The following is a 23,814-nucleotide window of genomic DNA, read 5'->3' as shown; positions in this document are numbered from 1 at the left end:
CTGTCCATTTTGAAATGCTGCCTGGAAAAAAAAGTTAACTTATTGATCGTGTAACACATGTTGACAAGCCACATGAACCTGGGGGCAGCTATTTTCTACCTCTGACACTGAGAAACTCCCTAGGTGGTTACTTCTTAGATGAGGAAACTAAGGCCTACAGTTAAATGTCTGTGCAAGATATATGGCTCATCAGACTTGGCAAATGACTATCCAGGTCTCCTGACTCTGGGCCCAGCTTGCCCCTATCTGAGGGGAGTAGAATATAGAGATTACTAGTATTCATTACATGCCTACTCACATGGTAGGTTTTAACACTTATCTCATTTACTTTTACACAGCCCTTACAGGGCAGGAATTATGATTCCCATTTCTCAAATGAGAAAATTAAGGCTCAAAACCTGCAGCAACTTGCACAAGATAATACAGCAGTAAAGTATCAGAGCCAGGATTCAAAACTAACTGTAATGACTACAAAACCCATAATTTTCCTAATGTGCTGCCTCCTATTTGCTTACATCAACAGCTGAGGATCCAGGTGGAGAGGAAAGAATGGATAAGGCCAGAAGGTGATGGACTTTATTTTGTAGGAAATGCAGACCTATTGATGGCTTTTGAGCAGAGGAATGACAGGACCAGGAAGATAACTGAATGGCAAAGTAACTGAAATACAGAGTCTGAAGGCAAGAAAAACAGCTCAAAGTTATTGCTAAAATTCTGCTGCAAGATTTAAAAAGGAGGGAACTGAACTATTTGCTATGGGAATGGGAATGAGCAGATGCAAGAAAAATTGAGGAAGAAGAGTCGGCAGATTATGAGCCTGAGTAACAGGAAGAAGAGTAACCACTGAGGTGATGAGGTCAAAAAACAAAAACAAATGCAGACTGGCGGTTATGAAGCCATGCAGGCAAGCAGGGTGGTTTTGTAAACCGGGAAAAGAATCCAAATCATGGTAAGCCATAAAGATAGGTCACCGTAACTGCAAGCTTCCGGTGAAAAGTTAATGATTTGACAAAATTTAAATAAACAACAACATAAAATGAATATCTAAACACACAGATGGCACTCAAATTTATTCTGACTGGCTAAAGATAAGCATAATTTAAGTAGAATGAGGGGGGAAAATGCCAGAGATGAGCGGGATCTTCATGAACTTTGTTTTACTGAGCATCTTAATAATGGAAAGATAGAGGAGTGGGGAATCAAAACTTGGGGAGAATACATTAAAAACCAGAACATAAATTCAAGTTCTAAATGGTCTCACCTAAAAGGAACAATCTGAAAGGACTTTCCATACATCAAATAAACAAAGTATGATAACAAATTATTCTGGGCTCCCAGATTTGCTGCTTTGTTACTCTCCCTTACTTACAATTACAGTAGCAACCCGGGAACAGAGCTGACATTTGCCACTATCTTATGGTGTCATATCATTTCCACACTTGAAGTCTCCTAAAAAGATCCAGAAAAACTGAAAAAGGGAAAATAGAGTTCAGGAAAATACACAAGGAAAGTGAATGAATAAAAGTTGAATACAACAGAGTAAAACAGACGACGCTAATTATTTCTCTGTTGTTTTCATTTTATATTTCAAACACATTTTCTGGTTTCATGTGTTTTGAATTAAATGTTAGCATAATGTCAATACACCACAATCACCACCATCACCACCACCAATAGAAATTACTTAGGATGGCCAAGAAGAAATGTAATCTATTAAGATGCAATAAAAATAATTTAAGAGAAAGCTCAACAAAACAATAATCTATCACAGGCATACATTTTCTGCATTGTTCAATTAAAATGATAGTAAATTAATTACACAGATGCTCACCAAAAGGAATCAATTCTAAACATTTACTCAGCAGCCAATCCTGGTAAGGATCATCTGAGTGACATTAATAAGAAACAGGAGAAGTAGCATATGGCCTCAAGAAGCTGGAAGAAGAGAGTCAAGAGAGGCCCTGGAGGCTCACGCAGGGTCTTAGAGCAGCCCTGGGCTTTGGCAGTCACCAAGGACAGCTTTGCAGGTATAGAAACTGGATTTTCTGAGAGCTGAGGAGGTTTTCCACAACAGGTTCTAAACGAAGTTATAAGAAATTGAAATACAAATTTATTAATATGCATTGAGAAATATACTTATAATAATAACCCATACTATTCATTTGCTAGGACAGTCTCCTAATTTTAAAATTACATTTAAAAACAGATATTCTTTTTTTTTTTTTAAGACAGATATTCTTAAAATTTTAATCAAACTGGATAACTGGTTGTCTCTGTAGTCTAGATCTATTTCTACTTCATAAAACATTTTGGCTACCCTAACTCGGAATATCATTTCCCGCTTGTTTTTTTGGAAGAATTTTCTAGACTTTATGAAAACGAATAAATTTCTGAAGACCAAGAGATGATTCATTTGAGAATGTTACAGATTTATATACATAATTATTACTTCCTAAGGACACAGCCTTGTTCCCTTGAAGGGGGTATAACAAAATCTTACCTCTGAGATGAGATACAGGAGACCTTTTGTCCTATATCAGCAAAGCATTTAGAAACTATTTCTGGTAGTGTTTTCCTGTAGATGGTTAATCTCACATATGTAATGACTCTCAGGAATTTTAACCTGAAGTGATGCCTGTCTCGATTTTATCTTCAAATTCTCAGGGTATCTTATTGTAATTTGCAATGTACTAAAAGAAGTACACCCTTTTCACATAGGGGAAAAAAATAATTACTGGTTTCTGCCTCCTCAAATTAAAATAATTGGACCAAATCACATATACATAAAAATAATAAACACAGTATAGACAGAAACCACACCAGAAATACTAGCTGTCTAGTTCAGTAGCACATTTTAAGGGGTACCTTCAGCGACACTCATTATGCTTCACTTCATTTGTTCTCTAAGAATCATTTACTTTACTCCTCTGTATGCCAGAAAATGTACAAGGTTCTGAGAATACAATGAAAAAAGCAAATACTGTACTTTGGTTTGTATATGGTTAATGATGTAGTTGCAACTACAGACAAGCCATTGGACAATGACAACAGTATGACATTTGTTAATTTGGTAGAGAACACAGGTTGTTACAGAGGGCATACACATTTCCAGAAGTTCCTGACAATTTATTTCTTTCAAGGAAAGACTAATTACCGCATCATCACTACAGATATCATCACCACGACATTTACTAGCCACAGTTTATTACACTCAGTGCTACCATTAGTGAGATAGTACATCATCTTTAATCTTGACTACAACTCTGCGAAATAGGTAAAATTTTACTTCTAGAAAAGAAAAAAAAAGTCAGTTGTGACAGACAGATGTCCGCTCATAACTGTCCTGGCACGGACATGCAGGTCAGTCTTCCTACGGAATATAAAAGTGGCACAGTACACCAATATCAGACAAGGTCCGTGACCACAACTACTTCATAATCATGTCTGAGTACAGACAAAAACAAGGCCATTGTGCAAACACAAAAGTTTCCACGCACGTGGCAAGAACTGAGGCCTCGTGCCAACGGGTAACTAGCCACCCGTGAGTGAGACATCATGAAGGCAAATCCACCTGCTTCAAACAAGCCTTTAGCAATTGCAGCCCAGCCAACATCTTGACTGTGGTCACATGAGACCCCAAACGAGACCCACTCAGTTAATCTGCTCCTGGAATTCCTGGCCCATAGGAACTGTGTGAGATTGTTAGGCAGCAACAGATAATATAAAACCTTGATATAATTGTGTCAATATGCATGTACTTTTCCAGTTAAGAGAATTATGAGATAAGTCATATAATTATTCATTAATGCTATCTTTTCCTTTAATTCTTGGAGATTATTGAGTATATTTTCATCTAGTTCTTTGAATATATTTATAACAGCTGCTGAAATCCAACATCTGAGCCCAATAGGATCGGCTCCTATTAACTCATTCTCCCCACCGTAGGTCACACAATTCTTTAATTCTGTGAACATAGTTACTTAAATCCAACATCAGGGCTCACTTGGAATCAGTTTCCTAAGTATGACTCACACTTTCCTGGTTTTTTTTTTTTTTTTTTTTTTTTTTTTTTGCACATCTAGTAGTTTTCAGTTAAAAAAGCAGAATTGCGGATAATTTGTTGTAGAGGATTCCATTTTGTTTACACCTAAGGGTTTTGTTGTAGTTGAAATTAATTAGTCTGGACTCAACTGTGACATCTGTCCCCCATCAGGGTGAAGCACTGATGTCTCTGCTCAATTACTAATTTACTAGCCTGCCCCTGAGGGCATCCGTGAACCTGTGCAGTTCAGCAGTCCCACAAATTTGGGTACATTTTATAGTCAGATTGCAGGGCTCACCCACTCTGTGGTTATCTTTGTTTCCAGGATTCCCCAGCCTAAATTTCCATTTGCTATACTAGCCCTGAATTCTTTCCCTAAATACATGAATTCAGTCAGGCTCTTGATGTTTGCCACCCAAGCTGTGTGCACCCTGGGGAACATGCTCTGTCAAAGGTGCAGTAAATTTGTAAATCTCCCCAGAAATTCTCTCTCAGAGGTTCACTATCCCCTGGTTTTGCCAGCAATTTTGCTGGACTCTGCATGTGACCATGCATGTGACCTCTAAACTTAGAAGTCATCCAGGGTAGAGATTTATTTTATTTTACTTCATTTCATTCATTTATTTTTAGAGCTTCTATTTTAGATCTCAGCCCTTTCTGTGGCTGTTCTGCTTCCAAAATATACCCCTTAAATGTCCATCGGCTTTATCTCTGACCTTTGTCATTACCACCTGGATCTAGTAAGGATGCAGCTCTCCGCCACCAGATCTAGGGGGGCTTGGAGCACAAAAGAAAGCAAGAAAGCTCTTAACTCCCAGTTCTTATCCAATCAGAAGAAACCTTCTATAGTAAACTCTTCTCACCTACCTGTGGTCATCTTCCAGAACCTTCCAGTAGGTTTTGTTTTGTTTTTTGATAATCTGGCCACTGTTTATCATTGTTATCTGCTAGAGAAACTATCTGACCTCTTCAGGTGGCCATTACCTGAAGTTGTTTTATTGGCCTCATGTCCTGCCTTCCTGCTTCCACCCTCTCTTTCTGATAGTCTCTTTTCCACACAGAAGCCAGAGTCATCCCTTTAAAACATAAATCACGTATCACATCTGCCATAAAATCCTTGAAAAGCATTCCATTTCACTCGGAGTAAAGGCCAAGCCATCATATGGCCTGCAAAGTCCTATATAAAGTTGCCCAAACCACCTCTCAAACCTTAGCTCTTACCAGTCTCACCTAGACCATTCTCCTGTGCTTCCAACAACACATTGCACACTCCAGCTTGGATATCTGGTCTTCACTTGGCCTAAAACACTCTTCCCTCACTTAGCTGCACGACTGGCTCCCCTCACTTTCTCCAAGTTTCTAATTTTGTCTTGCGAGAGAAGACTTCCCTGATTACCCAATCTAAAAGAGCATTTCTCTCTACTACACTGTCCATCATCTTCACATCCCCTTCCTTGCTTTGCTTTTTCCTCACTGTATTTACTGCCACTTGATCTCACTTATTTACATAGATATGTGTATATAAATATATATGTACATGTACATATGTATCACATAGACATACGGTCACTACGGATCTACTCTCACTTAAACAAACTCTATGTGGCTGGAATTTTGTTGCATCCGGTATCCTAACTGTAGGTCCTAGAACAGAGCCTGGTAGGCAGAAGGTAGTCAATAAACATGAGCCAAACAGACGAATGGGTTAAAGTGCTGCTATCCGTTAGGCATTATTGTGTCAACTCATGTTACTTTCCTTGTACCCCATCAAATGGGATCATAATTATCCCTATTACAGATAAGGAATCAAAGCACAGAGAGTTGAAGTCCAAGTTAACAAAACTAACCAGAAGTTGAGCCAGGATCTGAACCCCGCAGTCCTGTGTGCAAAGCCCACTGCAGTACTCTGCTCTGGCTATTATAACCAAGTATCAGACTGAGTGGCTTAAACCACAGAAGTTTCTTTTTTCACAGTTCTGGAAGTTGGAGGATGGCGGTTCCTGATGAAACTTCTATCCTTGGCTTGCAGATGGCTGCCTTCTCAGCGTGTTCTCATATAGTTTCTCCCTGTGTGCACCCTCCCGAGGTTTCTTCCTTTCCTGCTGGATTAGGGTGCCACCCCTACTGATGTCATTTAATCCTAATTGCCTCCTTAAAGGCCCTACATCCAAATACAGTCGCAGTGGAGGATTAGGATTCTGGCACTCGAATTTTTGGGGGGAATCCAATGCAATCCATAACACCTGTCATTTATACCCATAAAACAATTATTTTCCACATCTTTCCTTTTTATTTTAGAGAATTAAGGTTTGTTTTTTTTTTCTTTCCTAGTTCTTTTTAGATGGATGGTGGAGAAGAAATTTGTGGGAGGCTGACCAGGCCATAACATTACCTGGCGAATGAAATCTACTAAAATAGCTACAGGAAGATCTTCAGAAACAACTTGGTCTCATAAAACACCAAATGATTAGGTCAAACATCTGCTAGTGTACTTTCACACACTGCCCATTAACTCACTGCAGCTCTGGGAATTGTTTCCTTTTTGTCTCCTCATACATAATCAGCAGAAAATACTTATTGTGAGTCCCTGGTGGAAATCCATTCAAGTCTCCTCAATCCTCCCCAAACATTACCATGCATGTTTCCACCCCAGGCCCTTTGTACTTCTCGCACTGCCTGTGATGCTTCCCTTCCGGAGAGCTTCAGGACTCATTTTTCTTCTTATCCAGGTTTCTTTTCTAGAGTTACCTACATAATTTTTTGCTGGAACAGCCTATTTAAAGCTGCAAGCATACTTTCCTCCTGCACTTCCCGTATCTATTCCTCCCTTTCTACACTTCATCTTTCTCTGCGGTATCAAAAAAACTCTCTCTTCCTTCTAGAATGCAAGCAAGATGAAGGCAGGGGTTACTGTTTGATTTGCTGCTGTTTCCCTAGCTCCTAGAAAAGTGCCACCGCACAGCAGACACTTAGTTAATGTTTGCTGAACAAAATTTCCCCACGGTTACAGAGCTAATAAGTGATAAAAAAATGGAATTTGAACCACATCTGAACAAGTCTAAAAATTTAACCGCTAAATTATACTGTAGACAGCAACCATGTGATGTAAGCTTTAGTGAGGTGCGAATAGTCAAAGAACAAAAACTGCTCTTCTTTGACACTAACAGATCTCATACAGTGATAGAGAAAATGTTGATCTTTAATCTTCTCGTGAACAAGAATTAACATTCCTTACAAGCACGACTTATGAAAATTCATTCTTTTTAATACCAAAGACAGCTGAGCATTTGTGCGGCTGAATAGTGTGTATGAAAGTTTGCAGGGCCAGAAACTTTTCAAAAGCGAACAACAGTGCAGTCAGGATTCCACTGTTAAATAAATGAAAAAAAAAGTCGGTTGTAAGGTTTTCCCAAAAGGCAGTAGCAGCCCCTCTCCCGCGCGCTCACCGCTCGCCAGTCCTGCCGCCGAGGCCGCGTCGGGGCGCCCGCGGAGGGCTCGGCGGCGGCGAACACGGCGGTCCTCACGTCTTTAAAGGGGAAACGATTAAAAACAAAAAAACAAAACGAGGCACGCGTGCGGGCCGCGTGGACGGCGGCTCTGCGCGAACGGCGTCCGGTCTCGGTAACCGGCTCCCCAAGGCCTGCTGGCGGACTCGCCGCGGCGGCCCCGGGGCGCCTCTCGGTGGCCGGGCCCCCCAAGCGGCAGGCTCCGAGCCGCGGGGCCACGACGGGAGCGCGGGCGGCCACCGGCGCGGGGCAGCCCCGGGCTTCAGGTTCCCCTCCCCTCGCTCTGCTCTTCGGGGGAGCCGCCGCGACTCGGTCAGGAGGTCACTCCACGGACGCAGCGGGGCACGCGAGGGCTGCCCGGCGTCCCGCGGAGCGCTCAGTGCCGGGCCCCGCCGACCGGGCGGAGGCCCCGCCCGCAGCGCCCCGGGGAGCCCCCGGCCCGCCTCCTGCGGCCTGCGTCCTGCGTCCTGCGGCCCGGGCCCAGAGGCCAGCACGTGCCCCCTGCCCGCACCCTCAGAACGAACTCACCTCCGGGGCCCTGAGCTGCTCGAGGCCACAGCCCCGGGGCGCGGACGCCAGGCCCCGCGGCGACCCCCGCGCCGTTCCCCGCAGCCGCACGACGCGGCCCCCGCAGTCCTCCTCGCCCAGCCGCTCTCCAACGCCTGGTGGACGACCTCCTCGGAGCTAAGTGACATGAAGCCCCTCCGCGGCCTCAGGGGCCGCACCCCAAACCCCGCTGCGCTCCCGACGGCTGGCGGCGCCCCCAGCCCGCCCCGCCCCGCCCGCCCGCGTGCCCCCGGCCGCGGCGGCGCCCGGACCCCCGGCTCCTGACCCCCCGGAAAGGACGCAGCCTCCCCCACGACCACGCCTAACGGTTCCTGCTTTTTTGTCCCTTGGCCGTTATCCTTATTTGTTTATTTTTAAAAATAATTTTATTTATCCAAGATAGACGTTATCGTCATGTAGAAATCCATCCTGCAGTGCCTTCCGCGCGCACCCGTCTCCCGCGCTTCCCGCGCGGAACCCAGAAGCGCGGCTTCGCGTGTTTTCCTCCGGTAAGGGAATCCCTGTCGGTCGGCTCGGATCTCCGCGCGACTTCCGGTTCTCTTTACGGAACCTGGGGACCCACGGACCGGAGAGAGAACCCGGAAGAAGGTCCCGCGCCCACCCCGCCGTGCCTCCAACCGCACTTCCGCCGCCCCCGCCCGCGTCCGGCCGCCTCCGCCCGCCCCGCCGCACACCTGTTTCCGCTCTTCTTCCGCTAGGGAGACGCTTCTGTGGGCCGCCCCGAGTCTCCGCTCCCTGCCCGCCCCGCCCACCTGCCGCTTACCTGAGGGACTCTCGGCTTCCGACAGGAGGCGCGCTTCTGAGACCCGGGCCTCGGCCTCGGCCTCCGCCTCCGCCGCTGACTTCCTCAGGACCCCCAGCACGGCCTCAGGGGGTAAATCGATCAGCTGCTCCCACACGGACTCCGTATAAAAGTCCACCGTGTGTGCGTTGGAAATGGACAAGGCTTCCCGCAGGAACTGCAGCAGCTCCTGCAACTTGGCACGCAGCGCGAACAAGTCTTGGGTCACCGGGAGCGAGAAAGAAGCCGCCATGACGCTCACCCTCCCGGGCTGTAGGTGGCGCAAACGTGGCCGCACGGCGAGGCCTCGGTCGCAAGTGACACAGACCAGATCAGCGGAACGTCGATCTGGACGCGGGGTGGGGGGTTGATTGCTTTCGTCTCGTGACGTATTTCAACAGCGTCCGTCGTGTTCCGGCGACGCGGGTGGTGCGCCATGGCGCCGGTGGGACCGGCCGCGGGCTGGCCGCCGGGCGGTCTTAGGACGCGTAGCGCAAGAGCGTCTTCGGCCGGGTTCAGGAGTAAGGATGCGAAGCAGAGGACGTGGCGGTCGAACCATCCGCAGGCGTTTCAGGGGAGCGTTCGCGAGGGTAGGTCCCCAGGCCCGCGGCCCGCTCGCTCCCCGCCGCACCCGAGGATTCAGGAACGAGAGCCGGCCTCGGTTGGCGCAGAGGAAGCCATGGCGAACCCCCTAGAGCCGTGGGCCTCCCGGAGCTGCGAACGGGAGGATGAGCCCGGGCTGCTAACTCTGGGTCTTCAAGCGTCGTCCCCGACTTGCCCCCCTCCTCGATCAGAATCGTCTTCCTCTGCGGTTTCCCTGTGCGGCCGCACCCACAGCGCCTGCGGGTCCCTGCCTGCAAGTGTTAGGGTGGAGGGTCGGAAGGACGGGCTGGGCAGCCGGGGGCGGGGGGGGGGGGGGGGGGGGCGGCGTGACCCGGGGTCCCGGATCGAGTCCCGCGTCGGGCTCCCTGCCTGGAGCCTGCTTCCCCCTCTGCCCGTGTCTCTGCTTGTGTGTGTGTGTGTGTGTGTGTGTGTGTGTGTGTGTGATGAATAAATAAATAAAATATTCTTTAAAAAAAGAACCAGGGGCACCTCGGTCAGTTAAGCATCGACTCTTGATTTCAGCCCAGTCGTGATTTCAGGGGCCGTGAGAGCAGAGGTCACGTCGGGCTCTGTGTTCGGCCGCGTCCACGCGGGATTCCCTCTCCGTCTGCCCCCGCCTCTGCTCACACATGCCTGTAGGCGCACACACTCAAAGAGTTCTCTTTAAAAAAAACAAAAAACAAAGGAACCAAATTAACTAGTTACGCTACTACCTTTAAAAAAAAATCCACCAGCATATAAACTTATTTTTTTTAAAAAAGGTATAAAAGCGGGGATCCCTGGGTGGCGCAGCGGTTTGGCGCCTGCCTTTGGCCCAGGGTGCGATCCTGGAGACCCGGGATCGAATCCCACATCGGGCTCCCGGTGCATGGAGCCTGCTTCTCCCTCTGCCTGTGTCTCTGCCTCTCTCTCTCTCTGTGTGACTATCATAAATAAATAAAAATTAAAAAAAAAAAAGGTATAAAAGCAAAATCTCAAAGAAGTATATAAAATGTGTATACATGTTCATTCAAGGCTTTCTGTACCAAAGGCCAGCGCTCTTTCAAGTAAGCCTCTCTATATTTTGGGAACAAAGTTGCAAAACTGCCCTCCTCCGAGAGTCCTCTGGGATTGTCCTCTTTAGAAAAAGCCGGTTCCTTCCAACCGTCAGGAACAGTGAGGAGCTCTAAAGATTTATCTAAAGAGGAGAAGCAGCTTACACATACGATTTTACCCTTCTTGTGGACACTTAAAAACGCTTATATGCGGGATCCCCGGGTGATTCAGCGGTTTAGCGCTACCTTCAGGGCGTGATCCTGGAGTCTTGGGATCTAGTCCCGTGTCGGGCTCCCTGCATGGAGCCTGCTACTCCCTCTGCCTGTGTCTCTGCCTCTCTGTCTCTGTCTCTCTCTCTCTCTCATGAATAGATAAAATCTTTTTAAAAAAAGCAAGAGAGGCATGACTGGAAACGCACTGCCCCTGTTCTTTGCTGATTACAAATATCCCAGAGCTTTCCAGCCTTCTCACTGACCGTCCTTTATTTCGCTTTCGTTTGTGCTTTTGTCTTGCTGTCAAGTTTCCTCAAATTCCATTTAAAATGTGTAAGTCTTAAGTTTAAGTTCAGCTTTCTCATCGCTGCTAGAAATCGCACACTGTCTTCTCACTCTTGTACAGAATTACTTTAGAAAGTCAGTCTTACCGCCGGTGTTTCTCTAAGGTCAAATAACGGATGTGGGTTTTCTTCTTAAGTGTTGAAGATCTGGAATGAGTGTTTGAGAGAAAGAATTTGTTTGGATTCTGGGTACGGTAAGTCGGAGTCCTGCGGCGCGAGTCGTTTTCTGTTCTTTGGGATTCCCGCCGAGCATGCATGACTGATGTTAACCAAGTCTTTTTGCAAAGGACCAACATACTGTTCACCACCCCCCACCCCCCACCCCACCCCCGCGAAACTCGTTTTCTTAGAATGACCTTTTAGGCAAATCCGTGTAATTCTAGTTTCTGAATGTGATAATGTGAGAAGTTTTCCATTTTAAATTAACAGTTACATTTTTCATACAACTCCCTTTCTGAGAAAGTAATTTATGGCTCATACTCTTTAACAGGGCAAGGCTTTGCATTCCGAAGAAAACTGAAGATTCAGCAACATTATAAGAAATTGCAATGGAGGGAAAAGAAGGGTCAAACCCCTCAGGAATCCCAGTTCACAGATCGATACCCGGATCATCTGAAACACCTTTATTTAGCTGAAGAGGAAAGACTCCGGAAGCAAGTTAGAAAAGTTGAACAGCCTCTGTCAGAAGAACAAACTGATCAACCTTTGCCACAGGAGCAATGTGACATCGAAAAAGCCTCGTCAGAAGAACATTGTAGTTTTGAGCAGCCTCAGTCTGCAGAACAAGGTAGCATAAGAGTAAAGTATGTATTGATTTTCTTTCAAGTCCTTTGTTTTTTAAAAATAATTAAAGATTGATTAATTGATTTTAGAGAAAGAGAGAGCAAAAGGGAGGAGAAGAGAATCTCAGGCAGACTCCCAGTTGAGTGCAGAGCCCAAGGTAGGGCTCAGTCTCAGGACCATGAGATCCATCATTACGTGAGCTGAAACCAAGAGTCAGAAGCTTAGCCGACTGAGCCATGTAGGCACCCCTCAAATCCTTAATTTTAGATGTAAGTAGTATTTTATCAAAGAGATTATAGGACAGTTTAAGGAATTGCAATCTTTCTTATTTTAAGGCATCATAGAAGTCAGAGTGGATTATGTGAAAATATTTTCAGGAAAGCTTTCTTTTTTAGCTGAAATGCATTAAGCTAGTTTATAGGTTAATGGGAGAAGTAATGGAATTGGAATTAAAAGATCTAGGTTTTGGATTTTAGTATTTTGAGTATATTTAGCTTTTGGGGACCATGTTTGGCTCCTGTTACTAATCCATGTTTAAAATAAACAACTGTCTCTTGAGAGCTATTAAAGTGTAGTGGTTAATACCAGACTCTGGAGCTGGACTTAACATATTGGTGCCTGATGCCCTCTGAAATGGAAATAATGAAAGTACATAATCCAGAGCTGTCATGTTGTTAGAACTCTCGAATGGATTATTCACATGGTCTCTATGGTGTCTCTGACCCATTTCATGATGTTGTGAAGAGTGAGTTCATTTCCATAAAAGGTGTATAGTACCTGGGAAGTGCTACATGGATGTTAACTGTTACTACTATTCTTGATTCTTTTTCCAGAGGACATAGACTTGGTGACCATTAAAAAACAAACGGCATAGCTGTATAACACTTTGGGTTTTTTTTGTTTGTTTGTTTATTTTGTTTTGTTTTGTTTTGTCTTCTTTTTAACACTTTGGTTTTTTAAGAGCTACCTTACAAAGCTTTCTCTACACACATCTCAGGTTAAAAATGTATGTTGAAACCTAAACCAGCAGGGAATCCAGGTGTTACTTGAGACTGTAACTTTTTAGTTCACTAAAATACTATTCTTTAAAGTTGTTAACTATTTGTGGTAAAAGTAATAGGAAATAATACCCTAGGAGAAAGTGTGGTGGAGATAGAGACAAAGACACTAAAAATTCAAATTTTTTTGGTCGGCTTGTGCATCATATTATTTAATAATGGATGTAAAGCTCTGACAAATCTAGAAATGTAGATTTCAGTCATTCCTGGCATTAATTGAGGTGAGGAGGGTTAAACCATAAGATATGATATATAAGTGACCATCATATTCTTTTTTTTTTTTTTAATTTTCTTAAAGGATTTATTCATTCATTCATTCATTCATTCACTCACGAGAGACACAGAGAGAGAGTGACAGAAAGGCAGAGACACAGGCAGAGGGAGAAGCAGGCTCCATGCAGGAAGCCTGACTTGGGACTCAATCCCAGGTCTCCAGGATCAGGCCCTGGGCTGAAGGCGGCGCTAAACCACTGAGCTACCCGGGCTGCCCCATGACCATCATATTCTTAAAGTTTACTTATTTTGGGGTCAAAGCAGGAAAAAGTTAATAAGACTGTCGTAATTGGAGAAAGGGGAATACAGAGAGTGAAGTCAGCAGAGGAAAGTTGTGCAAAGTAGAGGCTGGTCATCTATCAAATACTTAGTCCACACAAAACACGACTAAGACCAAGTCTTTGGATTTATGGCCTAAGTAATCATTGGTGACTTTGGAAAGATTTTAATGTATAAGCCTTTCTGAGTTTTTTGAGTGTACATCCATTTGGTGTCTGAATCCATGGTCATGGATATGACTGAAGAATGGAGACCGAAAAAAAAAAAAAAAAGAATGGAGACCGAGAAGAGAAACACTTGGGGAAAGGCCTGGAGCAAGGAAGGAAAAAATGATCAGGAGAGAAAAATGTTATTAGAACTAAGGGAGTATATTTGCAAAGGTAGTGAATGGTCAGTTAAGTGAGACTGAATAGTATCCATTGATTCAATCATTGTATTTGGCGAGAAGGTCATCACTATCTTGGCATGGACTGTTTTATTGGAGAGAGCAAACGTGAGATGGCAAAGAGTTAAGGAGTGAATGTGAATAAAGAGTGTGAGGTGATGACTGTAGCCTACGCACTATGCTTTCAAGGTACTTGACTGTGAAAGGACAAGGAAAAGATTAGTCCCTGGTTAGAAGAGTACAGAGAGTCTGGTGATGAGTAATTTAAGCACTTGTTTAAGAAAGGAGCTGCTGGGGGATCCCTGGGTGGCGCAGCGGTTTGGCGCCTGCCTTTCGCCCAGGGCGCGATCCTGGAGACCCGGGATCGAATCCCACGTCGGGCTCCCGGTGCATGGAGCCTGCTTCTCCCTCTGCCTCTCTCTCTCTCTCTCTCTCTGTGTGTGACTATCATAAATAAATAAAAATTTAAAAAAAAAGAAAAAGAAAAAGAAAGGAGCTGCTGGGCAGCCCGGGTGGCTCAGCGGTTTAGCGCCGCCTTCAGCCCAGGGCCTGATCCTGGAGACTGGGATCGAGTCCCACATCGGGCTCCCTGCATGGAACCTGCTTCTCCCAATGCCTGTGTCTCTGCCTCTCTCTCTCTCTCTCTCTCTCTGTGTCTCTCATGAGTAAATAAATAAAATCTTAAAAAGAAAAGAAAAGAAAGGAGCTGTTGAAATATGTTTTATTGTGGTTCTCAGTTGATGTAGTAAAAAGTTGAAGCTGATAAAGGAAGATTAATTGCTGAATCAGATAGTTTGAGGAAATGGATGGAATCTGAGCCTGAGTAGTTGAATTAGGTTAGAGAGGGACACCAGAGAGGTGAGTACTTCAACAGGATGGAACAGTCCTAACTGCGGGCTGCCTTCAAGGTGTGGTCATTTGTGACTGAATAGATAACGTAGAGACGGTCAGGGCACTTTGGGATTAAAGTTCGTGTCACCCATAACTTTTATAGTGTCCTTAAATTTAATGCCTTTTCAGTCTATCATTTGTGTCATTCTTGTGCTAGTTTCCTGTTAACATTTCAGGATCTTAAAAGGATCTTTCAGAGCTTTCTGTATTGTCCTTGGTTCAAATATTTCTTCAAGAGTCCCCATTTTCCACTTTGATGTGTTATATGGACATTTTACTAATAAGGTTGATGACCTCTTTCTGCCAGCCTCTCTCCCCTGCTCTATCAATTTGCATCAGTGAGATTTTACTGTGGAAGTATTATATTTGATGTGAGTGCATCATAACTTCGGTTACGTCACTTAATTGTTTGACTTACATATCTTTATCTTAAAAAGTTCCTTTACCGTTTCAAAGAAAAATAAAAAGAAAACGTCAAATCAAAAAGCACGGGAAGCATATGAGCAAGTACAAGCTGAGTGTGCTGCTAAGAGACAGGTAAGACCTTTCAAAATATGTAGATTCTTTTTTTAATTTATTCTAAATGAAGATTATGTAAAGTGCTTCTTAGTATGTGCATATAATATGTTCTCTACAAGTACTTGCTGAATAAATGAGTAGTTTTAGCAGAGCTAGAGAATTCCAACAAATTCCTTGATCATTTATATTACCCTTGAGAAGAGATACTAGCAGATCAAGAATAGGATTTTAAAGACATTGCTCATAGGTTATGAGCATCTGGAACAGCGTTTTTCAAGAGTATGTATATGGTCTGAGGACTTGCACTTTTTAAAAGTGCCTCAAGAAATTTTTATGTATAATAAAATTTGAGACCTACTGATCTGGGAAAAGAATAGATGATTATCATAATTTTACATCGAAGCAAGTAAAAACCAGGAGGCATTAAAAAATACTTTTCTCAAAAAGAGTTGATCATGCCTATTAAAAAGCTTCCTAGATTTTTTTTTTCTTTAAAGATTTTATTTATTTATTCGTGATAGACACACACAGAGAGAGAGAGAGGCAGAGACACAGGCAGAGGGAGAAGCAGGCTCCATGCAGGGAGCCCGACGTGGGACTCGATCCTGGGACTCCAGGATCAGGCCCTGGGCCGAAGGCAGGCGCTAAACCACTGAGCCACCCAGGGATCCCCAGCTTCCTAGATTAACTTAGCAAAAAATTACCACTTTTTATTATCATTCAGAAATCTAAAATATAAGTCCTATTCAAGTGAGTATAATAAAAGTATCTACAGCTTCGATAAAATTTAACTTGTTTTTATTTTTTGTATTGAAGCTATATTTATTGCCTTAAAAGAGAACACATCAATCAAAAACTACTTTAAAGATGGCACTGACATAATTTATTTTATATCTTAGCTTTAGAATTTATATAATTAAAAAATCTGGAAGTTTAACAACTAAATTCTCATGATTATTCTGAGACTGGTGGATTAGCATAAGCAGAAACATCTCTCTATGGAAATACTGGATATTTGTTTCATAGGTTTTGTTACATTATACTCTTTTCTAGCCACCCTTGTAAATAGTATGCCAGATAAGGCAAGCACCATCATACAGTAAAGCATATATAGTATGCTTTAAAATTTTCTTTATAATTGACAGTTTCTTAGGACTTACAGATATCAAATGTCAGTATAAAAGCTAATACCCAATCCACAAGAAATCACATAAGCACCCATAGTAAATGGTAAGACCATTTAAATTTTTTTTACTTTGTTTAGAGAAACTCCATAGAGGTAAACTAGACTATATCTACCTAAATTCACAAATAGTTCCAGCTCTTTTATACTTATTAAAATAAATGAAGTATTATACCATTGGAGAACGTAAGTTCGAGTGCTAATACAGACTGAATTCATAAGATCTAGATCTAGATACAAGACTTGGCTCTGCCAGGTATTTGGGTTTTGGGACAAGTCACTTTCAGTATCATTGAGCATCAGCTCCTCATCTGTAAGATGATGATAATAGCCTAGCATGAAAGTTTTATAAGAATGGAATATGCTCTGATGTGAAAGCCCTTTGATGATTATGTTACCATGCAAAACACGCTGTGTCATTTGGGAGCTGTATATGTTACCAGGGAGATTGAGAAACCGTATATGTATTGCATTATTTATGAACTTTCATTTAACTTTTATATTTAATTTAGTAGGAATGTTCTGCATTTCAAGTAGTACTTTTCAGGTTTATGTATAAATTTGAATTATTTTTCTTATGCTTAAATGAATTTGAGTCTTTATCTTAGCAAATCAAATGAACATGATAATTCTTAATCAAAGTCATAATGCCTAGCAGTTTTTGGCCAGTGTATAGTCAGTAAATGTTTGCCGAATTAAAGCAGTTAGACAGCAAATTAAAAAGAATACCAGTTATTCTGGAAGTGAAGGTTTTTGTATTATATGGAGTAGGTAATCTCTAAAGTCTCTTCTAGTTCTAGCAGATCTAATTAAACGATGAAATCTTAAATATGCTTCCTTTTCTCTGCTCTAATTTTAGTTTTATCCAAAGAATTAAAAATTTAATAACTTTACATTATTTTATGTTATAGGATGCATTATAGTATAAAGACAAAGAGGGTACACTACTTCAGTGACAACTCCTCCCATTTTGCAAAATATAAGACAATCCTAAAGCATTTGTGTGATAATTATTTCAACACAATTATTGAAACATATCTGCTGTCTGTTACTAATGGAAATTACATATGTTAATAATTTTAGGAATTCGAGAAGAGAAAACGAGAGAGAGAAGAAGCTCAAAGGCTCTATAAAAAGAAGAAAATGGAAGTATTCAAAATATTGAGCAAAAAGACTAAAAAGGGCCAACCAAACCTGAATTTACAAATGGAGTATCTTCTTAAAAAAATACAAGAGAATAATTAAATCAGACATGTTCTTAAGGGTTAAAATATCTGCTCTCTATTGAGTTCTTTTGTATAGGTACTGTACCTCCTAACAGTTAACTAAATTTGTTAACATAAAATGGATTGTAAAGCTATACTAAGTATAAAATGTTCAAATGCTTTTATTCTTGTGAAAGAAAATTTTCTATGTGTGCCCTACATAGTATAATTTGTTTCTTATTGATTTGCCTTTGAAGGACAGTGGTCCAAAGAACTTTCTATTTGAACATATTTAAGCATGTAATATTTTTGTATCATGTGAAATTCAGATGAAATAAAATGTTTTGAAAATAAGGGAGCACAACTTTCAATGAATCATTTCAGTGAAATGTTTAAATTTATTAATCCCTAAGAGCAGGCTACATGGGTGCTGAAGCCATCTTCTACCATTAGCATATTACCATATGGTCTTTATATTTTCTTTTCTTTTCTTTTCTTTTTTTTAAAGATTTTATTTATCCATTCATGAGAGACACAGGCAGAGGGAGAAGCAGGCGCCTCACAGGTAGCCTGATGTGGGACTTGATCCCAGGACCAGGATCACACCCTGAGCCAAAGGCAGAGGCTCAACTGCTGAGCCACCCAGACGTCCCATCACATGGTCTTTATAGAGTTTGGTGTAAGAATTCCATCTGGTATATTTATAAACTTTTTCTTAAATGGAAGCAGATAGCTTGTTAGTGTCAAATCTTGAGTAATGATGGAAACTGAGCAGTGTCACAGCAATAATTAAGCTTTTCAGATTCTGTGGTACCCTATTAAGGAAGGATGCTGTGACTGGACAACAGTGTTGTCTCCATTGATACTTTCTGTGAGCTGAGGAAAAAGACTGGTGTACTGCTTCTCTGACCCCCTTACAATCACTGCAAGATGAGGAGGGCTTGTGTATCATCCCTAGAAACAAAAGGACCCTATGATAGTATTTGTAAAAAATTGTGTAATAAGATTTTATAAATGGAAACATGCAGCCTGGTACTGCATTAAGGTTTTAGGGAGCGCTGGTGCTCTATCATTGGCATTTAAAAGTGCGTTTAGGAAGGGGATCCCTGGGTGGCTTAGCGGTTGAGCGCCTGCCTTCAGCCCAGGACATGAACCTGGAGTCCGGGAATCAAGTTCCGCATCCGGCTCTCTGCATGGAGGCTGCTTCTCCTCTGTCTATGTCTCTTCCTCTCTCTGTGTCTCTCATGAGTAAATAAATAAAATCTTAAAAAAAATGCATTAGGAGATGCTGAGGAAACCACTTACTAAAGAAGAGGAATTCTTTATTATGTAGAAAAACAGTGCTTAGAAATTTGCCTTTAAAACAAGCCAACCCCAAGAGCCTAAATATGGCTATATCAGTAGAGAGAATACATTGTGCAACTAAAATTTTTCAACTGCTGTACGATGATTTCACTTGTGTTTTACCTCTAGAGGCTATCAAGGTAAGACAGGGGAGACACTTTACCAGGATAGTACCAGGGAAGACATCTAGTACTTTTGAGAGATGAGCAAAAAATAGAGTTCATTTTCCAAATGCTGTTGAGCAGCTGCTATGAGCAGTGCAAGGTCCACTTAAGGAATTAGTCTTTTTTTTTTTTTTTAATTTTATTTATTCATGAGAGAGAGAGGCACAGACACAGGCAGAGGGAGAAGCAGGCATCATACAGAGAGCCTGACGTGGGACTCGATCCAGGGTCCCCAGGATCACGCCCTGGGCTGCAGGCGGCGCCAAACCGCTGCGCCATCAGGGCTGCCCAAGGAATTAGTCTTAAAGAAAGAATTCCTTCCTCCAACTTAATGGTAAATACCAAATAAATAACATCATAGGACAAAAGTAATCTGTGATGATTAGGTACAAAAAAAGAGGTTCAGACTTCACCAGAACTTCTTACAAGGCACATTCAAGGGTCCTACTTCCAAGGTTTGGATCGTATCTGTGGGCTCATTAACATGTTTTCACAGCTCATGATTCTGTTGTGGATGGCCCTCAGAACATTTTCCGGAGCATCGGACAAATGCTGAGAGATTTCATGTGGTTGAAATTAGAGATAATTTCATGGATGAGACTGTTTGTGGGAAAAGGTTTTAAGGGTGAGAAGTGAAGACAGCATGAGGAAAAGACGAAGGGAAGAAAGCCTGGGGTATATGTAAAAGTTTATTTAAAAGTCTTAAAAATAGTTCTGTGTATTTTATTACGAATGGGAGCTAACTCTTCCTATCCTTTGCTGATGTTTTCTTCCCTGCACCCTCAGGCTAGAACTCATGGTCTCTTTGCTCTTCTTAATTTTTCTGCCCAGCAAAGTAGTGACTTAGCTAAATGGTAATTTGGGGAGAACACCTGGCCTGCCTGCACAGTGCATATAATCTTGATTACTATTCTTACACCGAAATTGTAAAGAACAGGCAGTATGGATGAAGGGTAGGAGGGAGAGGACATGGAGGCAGAGCAGAGGAGAGGCCTGTGTTTGGGGGAATGTGACATCTAAAACCAATTTGTGCTGCCTGGGTCCATACATCAAGAAATAAAACAAGAAGTGCAGCAGCTTTGGGTGGCCGGAGCTTGTAGTTTTAACCCTCAAACTTTAATACAGACGCAGGGGATTTTGATCTTGGCAGTTTGCAGAGGCTTATACTGGACCGTTAATCTGATTTTTTTTTTTTTTAAAGATTTTATTTATTCATGAGAGAGAGAGAGGCAGAGGGAGAAGCAGGCTCCATGCAGGGAGCCTGACATGGGACTCGATCCTGCGTCTCCAGGATCACGCCCTGGGCCAAAGTCAGCGCCAAACCACTGAGCCACTCTGGCTGCCCTGTTAATCTGATTTTTAAAAATATGCAGTAGGCTTTTAATTGCTGCCATTTTGGGCGAGATACTTTAAGCCTTACGGCACATGGGATTTTGAACTGAAGTTCAGGGTAGCTTCATCTATAGAAAATCGGATATTTCTACAGAGGCAGAGTGGACTATTGAGCCTCAAGTAGAGGTTGTACCGGCCTCAACAAAGAAGCTGGGTGGGGAGTGGGAATGGTAGACACCCAACCTTCAGCAAACGCTCAGAATGTGGGAGCGCGCTCACCCAGAAACTGGCCTCATGCATGGCCTCAGCTGATGCCAGCCAAGATGAGGCTCCGTGAGTCACCCTGGCGGTGCTGGTATTAAAGGAATTGGCAAGTGCAGGTGGCAGGTGCAGGCAGGCCACTACAGCTTGACCTTGAACTATATTTAAACTATGTGTGAGCCTCAGGAACCTCCTCAGAGGCTGCAGCAACACTAGAAAGCAACCTCATTTAGGATTTAATGATAGAAAAAATATGCTAAACTGACTATATCAGTGTTTGCTGCTCTTCAAGGCAGAGGACTTCTATGCAATACAGTTTTCTACATCCTCATGAATTATTTTATAACTGGATATCTGTATCTTTTTACTCCATTCATCCTCTCCCACCTGACACTTGATTTGATATAGTTTATAGGTGGATTTTATTTTATTTTCTATTTTTAAAGATTATATTTATTTATTCATGAGACACAAGAGAGAGAGACAGAGACACAGGCAGAGGGAGAAGCAGGCTCCATGCAGGGAGCCCGACACAGGACTCGATCCCAGGACCCCGAAATTATACCCTGAGCCAAAGGCAGGCGCTCAACCACTGAGCCACCCAGGTATCCCAAGATGGATTTTATCTTAAAAATGACAAAGGCATCCACTCTTATTGTGTCTACTGAAAATACAGCCATTAAAGCAGCTCCATTACATACATTAGATCTTCCCAGGTAGCGGAAGCAATAGCTCTGACCGAGGCAGAGGAAGATAAAATGATAGTCGGTATGATTTTACAGTTGTGATTTAGAAATGCTGTGAAACCTGAAGGATTTATAACTTCAGATACGTTGACTAATGGTAAGAAAGATATTGATGACTTAGTGGAAGCTATTCAACACTCACAAGGCAACGGTGGTTAAGGAGGTAGAAGTGCATACAGACCAAAAGCTGGTGGCAAGGCCCTCGCAGTGCGACATGCTAAATGAGCATCTCTTAACCGTCTGAGCTGTAGGAGATGCCTCTATGTTGAGGTCTCCCCCTCACTAAACTTCCAGACAGATCATTTTCTCAGTTTAAGCAGGCTGCCGTCATCTCCCAGCAGCTAGATCCACCTGAAAGACAGAAATGGCCATCAGGGAGATGGAAGCCAGAAGTCTGAAATCAGGGTGTTGAAGGGCCATGCTCTCTGGGAAGGGTCTGGTCCAGGTATCTCTTCTAGCTCTACTGGTTCCTTGGCTTATGGCAGCGTAACTCCAGTCTTCACATGCTGTTCTCTCTGCGTGCCTGTCTCTATGTCCAAAGTTCCCTTTTTTATAAGGATGCTGATTATGTTCTAGTAGGATTCCTCCCATTTATCTCATTTTACCTTGATCAGCTCTATAAAGACCCTCCTTCAAGGCCACATTCTGAGGTCCTGGGGATAAGAATCCAATGTATCTTTTATGGGGGACACGATTCAACCCATAACACATATCATCATAAAAATGCTATACAACATTTCTGGAACACCCAACTCTGTTCTTTCTATGGGTTCACATGTCACCGCACAAATGACCAACCCACATCGGTGGATTTCCACTCACATGATTCCTTAAACTGAGGCTAAGTCAAAAAAGTCTCTAGAAGCAGACAGTTTCAAAAACAGTCTGAACCAAAGGTAACGACGGATGTGAAGCAAGCCCATGCCTGACAAAATAAGACATAGCACAATGATTTTTTTTTTAATCTTTCACTTTTTGTACTTCTTGTTCTGGTATTCTTTAGTGATTTAACCCAAATAACCCGAACAGATCGTTTTCTGTCAGCATAGCTGAATTTAACCATATTCAGTTCTTGGTATATTCGAAATACATGGTTACAGTTAGCCTGTGCATTTCCAAAGCTTTAAATTACAAAAATGGCTGGGTCTATGGGAATGTCTCTTTTTACACTCAGAAAGTCTCCAAGCTACCAGGGAATCATCCTTGTAATTCTCAGTTATTATGCACAGGCACGGGTGATTGCTGTGGTCCCCGATGGCCAGAACCACATGAGGTTTGTGATACCATTCCTGTGGTCCTCTGTAGAGGCCAGCTTACCTGGTCAAAATCCACACAGGTCATGGGGTCTGAGTGGGGACTGACTTTCCAGTGTGTGTCACTTTCAGTAATGTTTGAGAGATGAAAAATAATGTAAAAATGACGGAAATAACACAAAGTGTCATCAGTGCAAGTTTCTTAAGGTTTTTTTTGTTTGTTTGGTTGGTTTTTTTTTTTTTTAGTATCTTCTTCCTCATATTGCATTTGTGCAAACTGGAACTTGTTAGATGTTGCCTGTTAACTGATTATGCTGAGTAATTTAGCCTATTTTATTGTCAACCTTGCAAAGTGTACAAGATCCATTTGAGATGGCAAAGCAGTGTTCCATTGGTCAAAAAAAGGTCATCATTGGTTGGTTCAACTTCTACTTGTGGTTGTGATGAGGGAGCAGGGCTAGCTGAGGACAAAGGACAGCTGATAAGCCACAAACAACCCCCACCCGGGGGGGGGGAGGGGGGGATATGTGTGACTTCTTCAGGAAGCTTCCAACTGTCTTAATGTTAACGCCTTGCTAGAGGAAAAAGCAATCTTTAACTTGACCATGGCAAGACCTCCAGTATCTTGTAGGTCCTCCTTAGCATAGAAAAATCCTTTTGCAATTTCCCTTTTACTTACCTCCCCCAACCCCTAGATATGTAATTAGCCACCCCTCACAGGCCTGGGGCAGCAGCTCTTCCTGCCCACAGGTCTTGTCCCCGTGCTCTAATAAAACCACCATTTTGCACCAAAGACATCTCGAGAATTCTTTCTTGGTCGTCGGCTCCAGACCTCACCTGTGTTCCAAAACTTCATCAGTTGTGTTTAATATTAATGCAGTGCAGTCATACAGGGTTCAGAATATTGTTATCTCAATAGGCCACTTCCGTCACTGAACCTCTGATGCACAGACACACTCAAAGGATGAGTCTGTGCAGAGTGAGCCAAATTCTTTATGGTTGAACCTTCTCTCCTGGAACGGAAGAATAACCATAAAAAGAGACTGAT

The 23,814-nt window shown here is 42.8% G+C and overlaps 2 protein-coding genes across 17 annotated transcripts in view; one reads left to right on the top strand and one right to left on the bottom strand.

Annotated features, from left to right (window-relative positions):
• Positions 1 to 9,230, bottom strand: part of METTL25 (methyltransferase like 25) — a 130,113-nt gene extending 120,883 nt beyond the window's left edge. For 5 of the 14 annotated variants that reach the window (XR_012005725.1, XR_012005726.1, XR_012005723.1 and 2 more), the window contains exon 1: positions 8,879 to 9,230. Coding sequence is in view for 1 of the 14 variants with exons in the window: in XM_072772928.1 (XP_072629029.1) it covers positions 8,879 to 9,149 (271 nt within the window). In the remaining 13 variants the exon portion in view is untranslated. Of the gene's footprint in view, positions 1 to 1,369; positions 1,469 to 1,831; positions 2,078 to 8,076; positions 8,252 to 8,878 lie in introns of those variants that run through there. The other 9 variants (XR_012005733.1, XR_012005735.1, XR_012005729.1 and 6 more) reach the window with 8 other exon arrangements.
• CCDC59 (coiled-coil domain containing 59) lies at positions 8,789 to 18,020 on the top strand. Of its 3 annotated transcripts, none has more exons than XM_072772930.1 (4): positions 8,789 to 9,486; positions 11,581 to 11,877; positions 15,197 to 15,296; positions 17,545 to 18,020. In XM_072772930.1, exons 1-4 carry the CDS (start codon positions 9,333 to 9,335, stop codon positions 17,624 to 17,626), a joined length of 633 nt encoding a protein of 210 aa, XP_072629031.1. In that variant the 5' UTR covers positions 8,789 to 9,332; the 3' UTR covers positions 17,627 to 18,020. The 3 variants fall into 3 exon arrangements, with proteins under 3 accessions (XP_072629031.1, XP_072629033.1, XP_072629030.1); XM_072772932.1 differs by having other exon boundaries at positions 11,581 to 11,893; positions 15,216 to 15,296; XM_072772929.1 differs by having other exon boundaries at positions 11,581 to 11,893.
• The last annotated feature ends 5,794 nt before the right edge of the window (positions 18,021 to 23,814 follow it).

The sequence above is a fragment of the Canis lupus genome, chromosome 13, assembly GCF_048164855.1.
Source record: "Canis lupus baileyi chromosome 13, mCanLup2.hap1, whole genome shotgun sequence".
Lineage (NCBI taxonomy): Eukaryota > Metazoa > Chordata > Mammalia > Carnivora > Canidae > Canis > Canis lupus.
The sequence above is the reverse complement of the archived record's forward strand: the minus strand, read 5'-3'. Positions and strand labels throughout refer to the sequence as shown.